This window comes from Capsicum annuum, chromosome 12 (genome assembly GCF_002878395.1).
Source record: "Capsicum annuum cultivar UCD-10X-F1 chromosome 12, UCD10Xv1.1, whole genome shotgun sequence".
Lineage (NCBI taxonomy): Eukaryota > Viridiplantae > Streptophyta > Magnoliopsida > Solanales > Solanaceae > Capsicum > Capsicum annuum.
Window position 1 is genome coordinate 9,415,749 of NC_061122.1, and position 10,590 is coordinate 9,426,338.

The 10,590-nt window shown below is 31.2% G+C and overlaps 1 protein-coding gene and 1 non-coding gene across 2 annotated transcripts; both read right to left on the reverse strand.

The window, feature by feature from the left end:
- Positions 1-5,119: 5,119 nt before the first annotated feature.
- LOC107849937 (DCN1-like protein 1) lies at positions 5,120-6,172 on the reverse strand. Its single transcript, XM_047400716.1, has one exon. It carries the CDS (start codon positions 6,157-6,159, stop codon positions 5,401-5,403), a length of 759 nt encoding a protein of 252 aa, XP_047256672.1. The 5' UTR covers positions 6,160-6,172; the 3' UTR covers positions 5,120-5,400.
- Positions 6,173-6,207: 35 nt separating this feature from the next.
- Positions 6,208-6,327, reverse strand: LOC124889812. Its single transcript, XR_007048733.1, has one exon. It is a non-coding gene; the product is annotated as a U5 spliceosomal RNA (small nuclear RNA).
- Positions 6,328-10,590: the final 4,263 nt, after the last annotated feature.

The following is a 10,590-nucleotide window of genomic DNA, read 5'->3' on the forward strand; positions in this document are numbered from 1 at the left end:
CGCAACCATCTCCATTGACATCCATTTTTACGCAAACATATCTATAGTATATCAAACATAATCCGCCCACCCTATCCAATCCGTTCATGTTGACCCACCCATTAATCAGCTCAACTCCTCTATGTCAATGCAACCATCTCCATTGACATCCATTTTTACGCAAACATAACTATTGTATATCAAAACTAATCCGTCCATCCTGTCTAACCCATTCAGGTTGACCTGCCCATTAATTACCTCAACTCCTTTATGTCAATGCAACCACCTCCTTTGACATCCATTTTTATGCAAACAGAACTATAGTATATCAGTAGATTCCATATGGAAGGAGATATGCAACAAAGGTTTCACATATGGGCAACAAAATCAAATTTATGTAGCAGAGTTGATATTTTGAGCGTCAATCAAATTCTTTTCTCATCGATTTTTTTTTAACAATATGAATTTGAATATAAGTTGTTAATTACTATGATTTATAGTAATTTTAGGTAGTCTTCAGATATATAAATTTTACTACAAAATTTTTAAAGCTTCTATTTACCAATTCATGGTCAATGTTCTAGGTAGTTTGAGACAGGAGTAGTACACAAATTTAACTGACTTTTCTTTTTGGCCCAAATCTTTTGTGCAGAGGGACAAGGAAACAGTTCTGAAGCTACAATAAAACAGCACAATATGTGAAACATCTTTCGTTAATATTATTGTTGTATCAGTATTGTATTTATATGAAATTTGAGTTTTCTGTAACAAATAAGTAAAACATTTGGGGTTGATAAATAATTGATCTTCATCCTATACACACACTTTGCTGCATTTTAAATAACATTTTGGGATACTTGAATGTCTTTCTATTTTTTTTATTTTTTTTTTGACATTGACAATTTGAGCCAATTTTAAATAGTTTTAAATAAGCCTATATCATTCAAATCCTAGCAATGTAGAAGAAGAGAAGTTGTAGCAGTCCAATCGAAGCTTTAAAAATGATAAATCACCAATAGAAGAAAAAGTCTCCAATCAAATTTTAAAAAGTATCTATGTTTTAATTTTTTGAACACATACAATGTATGATATCGGTCCTAAGTCGGGGGTCTATCGGAAACAACCTCTCTACTTCTGAGGTAGTGGTATGATCTTCGTGCACTCTACCCTCCCCAAACCCCATTATGTGTGAATATGCTGGGTCTGTTGTTGTTGTATACGATGCATGATATAACTTTAACTTATGGACAAAGAGTGGTAGAGCGTCCTCATAATTACCTTCGATGACTATCGCATAAGTGGAGAAAAACAAATGTAAACTTCAAGATAAATATAATTTCTTGAAAAATATTTTTCTTTTAATATATCAAACGTACACCCCTAGTGGAAAATTTTTGTTGAACATGGGAGCATTGTTACCAAGCATCAACAATTTCATTTATACAAATGTAAAATCACGCTAGAAAATAGTTTTAGAGACAAATTTATGCCTTTTATACCAATTTTATACTTTCACTTAAATATCAAATATGTTGAAAAATGCTTAAAGTACTTGGCTTATCTGTTGCTCTCTCTTGTTGCTACTCTTAAGGGCCTAAAAATTATTCTCCACTTGAAATTTTTTAAATTTCATTACTCATTTGTTTGTTAATAGTATAGAAGAAATCAAGAAAGTTTTTAGATTTATCTTTTCTAAATTCTTGATGAAATTGTATAATATTTGAATATTTTAAAAATTAAGCGTCTGATATCACTTTCTCATCCTATCTAGATCATGAAAGTTTACTTTCAAGAAGACAATCCTACGGACATGATCAGTAGGTTACATCTACGGTCTCTTTTTTATTCAAGTTTGTTTCTAAATTTTGGAAAACATTGATCGATGAGACATATTTTATTTATGATGAAGCATGTTAATCATGCCAAGAATTACCAAAATTTTCTCTTTTACATATTGAATATATATATATATATATTGTTGTCCTTTATGATCGATTTAATTGGTTAAGTATATACGAAAATTGAATTGCCTTTTAAATCTTGAACCACAATATTGTGTAGTTTATTACTGTTGCAATAACTTATTATTATCAGGATCCATAAAAACATTATTGAATACCACATACTCTTACTATAAAATTCCTCCACTAGAAAATCAATTGTACTTTCTACTATAGAATTTTCAGTGAAGAAAGTTTCTTGTTGGAAATTGAGTTTTGACTTAACTAATGGTGATTATAAGATTCTAAAGATTCACAGAACGAAATAATAACCGCAAAGTATATTATTTTTTCGTTTTGGGAATCTTAAGAATCTAACAATCACCACTATTTGAGTCAAACTCAATTCCAAACAAGAAATTTCTCCACTGAAAATTTCAGAGTGGAATACATTTAATTTTCTTGTGAAGTAAAAGTAAATGGAATTCAACAATATTTTTTTAACTTCTGATACCAAATCATCACAATGACGATAAACTATCAAAATTCAATGGACAATTCTACGTCCATACATCCTTAACTCAGTTAAACTGATAATAAAGTTAAAAATATATGAAAATATATAATTTATTCAGGGTGCAGTGGTAAAAGATTTATTTTTTTTAAATTTAGGTCAATCTTGACATGATTGGGATGTTTCATCTAAAATTTGACTCGACGATCAATATTTTCTAAAATTTTGAAACGCATTTACATTGGACCTAAAAAAAAGACAACATATGTAACATGTTGAAAATGTCTGTAAGTATGGCCTGATGAAAGTGAATATAATGACCGAGATAAAATAAGAAAATGTTATCAAACACTTACTTTCTAAAGTATTCAAATGTTATATTTAACGAAGAGTTTAGAAAAAATAAATGTTGAAATTTCTTGATTTCTTCAGCTACTACAAACGAATAAATAAACTATCAAAATTTAGAATATTTGCAGTGAAAACAAGAGAGAGCAACAGATGAATAGCCAGTCAAGGGTGAATCTACGATCAGTTTTTGAATACTCTGACACTAGTTCCTACATTAGTGTTTAGCACGAATTCAACATTTTTATAATTGAAACTGTTGATGTTTGCTAAATATGCACCCTTGTTAAGACACTTTTTTTTTTTGTTAAGGGTATGTTTAGTATGTAGAAAAATATTTTTATTTTATCTTAGGTTTATATTTGTTTTTTATTGATTTGTGTCACGACCATTAGGGGTAATTAAGAGGGTTTGATACTTGAACCCAAAAATAAAAAAAAGAAATGTACCTTTGTATTCTTTGCGAGGTGATAGGACATAAATAGAGGAAAGACATTTTTTGGCTAATAAAGAACATAAAATCTAAATCCAACCAACAACGAATTCCCAATAAATATACTTAATTGGTGCACCGTGGACTCACCTGACCAGATCAAGAATACCCATCGGCATTGTTTCTTTGGAAGCTCCTGTGCAACTCTTTGTCTAATGTTTAAAATTGTATGAAATCGACTTGATTTTTATTTAAAAATTAAAAGAAACAACAAGAAGAAATAAATACTTTGGAAAAGACTACTATTTCTTTGAAGCTTGATTGCTAGGCTAGCTTATTTATAAGCTGGTTCTATTTATTTTTAAAAAATACATAAATAAATTACGAAAATAGTTTTATTTATTTTTGGAATAAACATAATGCACTACAAATCTAATTCTATTTATTTTTGGGAAAAACATAAATAAACTAACAATATGATTCTATTTTACTTTTGGAAAAAACACAAATAAACTACCAATTTGGTTTTATTTATTTTTGAAAAAATAAATAAATGCCCTACTAATCTGATTCTATTTATTTTTGGGAAAAAACATAAATAAACTACCAATATGGTTATAGTTATTTTTGGATAAAAGACAAATACAATACCAATCTGGGTCTATTTATTTTTGGGAAAAGCATAAATAACTACCAATATTTTTCTTTTCATAATCTACCCAAATTGATATTATCCAACTAAAAATAACACTATATATTATTTTCCTTAATATCTATAGTCATTCTTCAAAATTATAGTATTCAACTTAAAAATACAATATTCACTTTAAGACTAAAGTATTCAAGTTTAAAATATATGATACCTAGTTGTAACTAGAAAATGACTTTTGGACTTTATATCTGTTTGCTTTAGTAATATCCCAATATGGTTTTATTTATTTTTGGAAAAAAACAAAAATGCATTTTCAATCTGGTTCTATTTATTTTTGGAAAAAACATAAATAAAGTACTAATATGGTTCTTTACTTTTGAAAAGATCATAAATACATTACCGTTCTGGTTCTCTTTATTTTTGGAAAAAACATAAATAAATTACCAATAATTTTTTTCCATAATCTACCCAAATTGATATTTCTGACTAAAAAATAACGCTATATATTATTTTCCTTAATATCTTCAAAATTATAGTATTCAATTTTAAAATTCAATATTCTCTTTAGGACTAAAGTATTCAATTTAAAAATATGATATCTAGTTGTAACTAGAAAATGACTTTTGGACTTTATACCTGTTTGCTTTACTAATAATATGCCACATCATTAAAATTAGAGTGAATAGATTGAAAAGAAGAAAAGAGCCAAAAATAGAACGACTTATTGGCCAAATCTATGTCACATCATTCCCTCTAATTGATGAAAAACAAAGTTTAAGTTTATGACTTATTGGCCAAATCTATGTCATACCATTCTCTCTAATATTTAATGAAAAACAAAGTTTAAGTTTATGACTTATTGGCCATAGGCCATATCTATGTCATATCATTCTCTCTAATTAATGAAAAACAAAGTTTAAGTTTATGACATTGGTCAAATCTATGTCATATCATTCTCTCTAATTAATGAAAATCAAACTTTTTATATATAACATTGCCTGCCAAAGCCAAAGTCCTTTAGTTGCTTAAGAAAATCAGCCTTCTTTAGTAAAAAAAATTTCTATTCTTTTGTTAATTGAGCAGTATCTCTACTAAAAAACAATATGATAATCCAGATATATGGAATCGATAGATGATAACAGAAATCAAAAGACAAAAATTATAGGAGTTGTACTACAACTATTAATACGACCGAACATCATGACAATACACTGTTACCTACTACGAGATAATTTTTCAAGATCTACATTTGATTTGTTTTAGTCAGAAAGTTTCCTCAATTAATATTTATTTTACTCTTAAAAACTGTTTTAAGATCCTGTTATTCTATACATTTGTTACCGCAAATAGACTAGCTAGGAGTCTTATTTTATGCAAATTTTGATATTTTATACATCTGTTATTTTTGTTATGTTGTGTGCTCGCTCGAAACTTTTTACCAATGATAGGAGGCAAAAGAGTTTAGAAAAAAAATATTTCATATTATAGAAAATGATTGCAGAATTGCACGAGTGTCTCTGGTTCTCATTGATCACTAATCTGAATTTTTTACACAAGTACCAGTTTCGTACAAGTATTCAACAAAGTCATCAAGAAGACAAGGCCAAGCTCCTTCAGCATCATAGTTTGATAAAGTGGCGTCCACTGTCCTTGCAAATTCCAGTAGCTGTAACCAAACATCGCGTGTGATAGCCTTGTTATGATGCTCCTGGATGAACTTACACCATTGATCAATCAACGGCCACTCCAACTCTGCAAACAACAAATGCCACAGCGCGAGTGCTGTCTCCAAGGCCAAAGTTTTCTGAGTCTTCTCCCTTGCCCAATCAAAAGCGAAATTGTAGACATCGCGAAAAGTGTCTTCATCTTTTAGTTGAGCGCGCAAATTTGGCATTGTTTTCTTGAACGTCTCCAATGAATCGATTTCAAGAGACTGTACGCCTCCAATAAACTCCTGTTTGGAAAATTCACATATATTTTCAGCTTTCAATTCCCATGAAAGAACTAACATAACGATATCCTGAGGATCAACCTGAAGATCATCGCAGAGGCGGCTAATTCCATCAGCCAAAATCATGTCAACATTCGGATCTTTGTACTTATTGAAAAGCATTTCCCATCGGTTTTTTTCTATGGCTTCCTTAATATGTTCCTGGCTGTAATATTTTTCCAATGCTCCTTCGAGATGCCAGTCATTCGTCTTCATAAACTGAAGCGCGATTTTGTCAGTTGCCCCAGTAACAGACATGAATTCCTTAACTTTCTCCTTACGTGCATATCCCAGCTTGTTCATTTTTCTTTCTTTCTTTCTTTCTTTCTTTTTCTCTTAGTTGGAGTCTCCAAAAATGCTTATAACTTGTCGAACAATTGGAGAAACCCATAAATTGAGGCGAGCGCATGGTATTCTTTAATAAAAGGCAAAAGAATAGTTCAAGTTTGCTATGTGCTCACTCATGTGGCATTGCATGTTTGTTTCCATTCTTCAAGTTAATAAAATGTTAACTATATGTTTCAATATACGATGTTTTTGTTAAAAGTATTATTGACAAATATGATCAAACTTGATAATTTAATTCAAAGTTTTAGAATATCTCTTAGACAAATAAAATAGTAACAACAAAATAAGGGGATTATATTGAACTTCATTTAGAAAGACATGGAAAAGAGAATGGAATGATTCTCATTTATAAGTGGGTGAATTTTGAATGGTAGTTATATATAGATATATATTTAATGTATTGTTATTCTGATAATGTTTAATATTATTAATTTTATTAACAAAATTAAAATAGTAATTATGAAATTAAGATGATTTTTTTTATTTGCTACAGTTCATAATGTGGATAAAAATCTTAGCGTGTTGGCTTATACAAAATTTTAGAAGTTTGGCCAAATTAACATGCTCTAAGTGAACAACTAAACTAAAAGCTAAAGGTGGATGGGGTGCTTAACTTATATGTTCAGTTGAACTCAATATCTTTTATTCATACTATATATATATATATACATAAAATATAAAAGAGCTTTTTCAAAAAAAAAATGAATCTATTTCCATAAGTAGTTTATGTAAGTTCAGAGCTAATAATCTTAAACATTGTCGTAAAATGAGCATGAAACAGTCGGAGAGTGGATGTTAATGGATGACGCAAATTTGAGAGCTATACCTTAATCATTTGGTGTGAGATATAAGGGATAAATGATCTCGGAATAAAATGAAGGACTATTTTATTTCATATTTCGTGTGAAGTATTAGTTAGTATCGAGATTATTTATCTCACCATGCACACTATTGTGATGAGATAAGTTATCCCATATATATGATGGAATAACTAATCGCAAAATAACTAATTCCAAAATTAATTATCCCAAGATAACTCTTTCTCAACCAAACGACCATACTCATGAAGTACTCTAAATTAACTTATTTAGCTAGCGTTTATATATGTGATTTCAAATCAGCATTTGAACATAAAATTTGAGATCATGTTTTGAACTCACGATATCATATATATTCTTAATTCTCAAAAATCATTATTTCAATCTTTTTAGATACAAAATTTGACCATAAATTTATATTTCATTTATTAAATGAAACCTTTTTATTTTAAATTTTTCGAAGTAAAATAAAGATTAATGCTCAACGTGAAGAGATATCAAATAATTTTATATCATAATTTCATATCGCATGTCCAAATTGGAGCTCAAGTTCCTCCATTAACGGTGACAATTGCAATGAAAATAAGAGAGAGTATTTGGGGAGAGTAAAGTTCCCTCTCTTTGTATTAGAGAAGATCGACTCTAAAAATTAACCAATTATGTACATATTCCGCTATTTATACAGGTAGAAAGAAAAAGAAGCTTTTAGAAAAAAATACCTATCTCTTACAGCTGGACACAGTAACTAACAAACTATTATAGCTAAACTATCACTAGCTTAAGATTATTAAATAATCAAGCTATATACACATATCTTAATCTCAATACCCCCAAACCCCAACCAAGTTGGAGGTGAGTAAGAGAGCAGAATGCTTTATGCCAGTGAGAGATTTAGTGAGGATATCTACCAGTTGATCTCCTGTATTGATGTGGTACAGAGAAATAAGACCATCTTGATGCTTGCTTCTGACAAAGCGGCAATCAATCTCAATGTGCTTAGTCCTTTAATGGAAAACTGAGTTCCTAACAATGTGCAATGATGACTGGCTATCACAGTAAATAGGAAACGGAGTTTGAAAGGGAATAATCAACTCCTTAAGTAGCTTAGTAAGTCAAACCAACTCCCCAACCACCTTTATGAGAGACCTGTACTCAGCTTCTGATGAGGACAAGGAGATGGTCTCTTGTTTCTTAGATTTCCAACTGATGGAACTGCTACCTAGAAGGACAATGTAACTAGACACTGACTTCCTAGAATCTGGACATCTGGCCCAATCAGAATCACAATATGCATGAATTGTGCTATCTGGAGATGAAGACATAAAGATGACCAATGTTGGATCCTGCTTCAGATATCTGAGCATATGAAAGGCAGTATGCAAATGTGGTTCTCTGGGAGCCTGCATATATTGGCTCAAGTGTTGCACTCCATAAAATATGTCCAACCTGGTATTAGTAAGGAAGTTGATCTTCCCTACCAATCTTTTGTAATAGGTGGGATCAGACAAGATTTCCCTTCATGAGCCCTAAGTTTGACATTTGGATCAGGAGGTGAAGTCAAACAAGTATAGTGACTGCTATCAAACTCTTTAAATAAGTTTAAGACAAATTCATCGATATCAATTTTGCCTAAATCCGATACTCGGTTGAGAAGTTATGGCGTTTTTAGTAAAGCAGTGTACCATTTAGGCAAGCGGAGAGGGCCAATTTGGCAATTGTCAATTTCCAGTGGACCTCCGCGATTGGCCCGCGTCGCGAAGAAGTTTTAGGTCCCAGTCGTCCTTTTTCAGTGGCTCACCGCGATGGTGGCACGTCACGGTGATGGCCAAAATGGGACTTCTCCCTTTTCCAGTGGCCCAACGCAATTTCATTGCATCGCATTGGAGCCCAATTTTCTAGTTGCCTTTTTCCAGTGAGCCACCGCGATAGTGGCGCATCGCGGTGGTATGCAAAATCGGAAATTTCTCCCTTATTTCAGTTCCGACGAAAATTTTAAAAAGGGCTCTTTGGTCAATTCCTAAGCCCCCAATTCGTCCAAAACAAGGAATTAAGCTCATTTTTAAGCACTTTATGCATATTTTCAACAATTCTCTCTCAAAGAAAAATTCAAGAGCTCAAAACTTACTCTCCAAGAAATCAAATTTCCTCCATTATTCTCTTAAGATAATTCAAGATTAAGGATTCCCAATACAAGAACTTCAAGAACTCATCTTCAAAAGCTCAATTAGGGATCCAAAGTTCAAGCTTTCTTAGAGATTTCATCAATTAAGATATGTGGGGTTTATGAACAAGGATCCTCTTTCATCCTTGTGCCCAAAACCAAGTTTTTATTTCAAATTTATATGATTTTGAATGATTATACATGAGTTTTAAAGTGGGCATCATACCCATTATTGCTAATTGCAAGATTATGAGATTTCGAGTGATTTAGAAGTTGAATTGCATGTTTATTTTCATATTTTCATGCCTATTGCAGTAATTTTCAAATTTTGAGATGAATTATCATTATTTTCATTACCAAGCATGATTATTATGATGTTTTGACATGAGATTGATGCATCGGTTATCATCCCAAGATTGAATATTATTATTACTTCAAGAACGATTATGCTTTAAGCATCAGATGATCAGTTTATTTTTAAATTTTCAGTAAAGATTTGATCTTTTGATCCTCAGATAAGATTTGGAATCCACTTTACAGATTTATTATAGATTACAGAAATCAAATTAGCTTTACTTACAGATTTAATCAGATAAATGCATAATTGGTTCCAGAATAAACTCTTATGCTAGTTTTAAAGTAAATTTCCAACAGAATGAGCATACAGATTAAAGGGGGTAGTATTTAGCACCGAGCGAGAAGTGTGGGATTAGTGTGCCCTAGCTTTCACAGAACTACGTAGCCAACGTAGGTACAGATTCAGATTATTCTCATTTCTATATGGATGACAGATACAGATGTGATCACTTAGATAAGGTTATATTCCTTGGCAAGAGTATGATACCTCTCCCCATCGTGAGGTTTTCCCCATAGGGGAACAAGATGTTGGACTCCATGTTAGCTCACATGGTTTATGTCGGTTAGAAGAACCTCCCTGCAGAAAGAGTAATACTAATAGAAATGAATAATAGAAAAGCTTTTAGAAAACTAAGTGTAAAAGCTCACAACTTTATTCAGATTATATTTTACAGAAAGATATTAGCTACAGACTTCAGTCTTCATCTTTCAGATACAGAAGTGAGTCCTTTCTACACTTAGACAACGTGATTTACAGACAGAACACTAGTACAACTTTTAGAACTAAATGTTATGGCTCCTTAAATTTATAAAGTATGATCTACTACTCATGATTATGATTCTCATCTTTCAGACATTCCAGCTTATGTGAGTCATTTACATTTAGCATGCATTGTTTTACAAATTATGATGACTATTGAGACTTTGTTTTACTTATGCATTTCACCCCCATATACTCAATACATTCTCAAAATATCGATCCACATATATGTCTATGTGCTACATTGTCTCATAATGTAGGTTCAGGTGCTCAGTTTCCGCAGCGAGAGT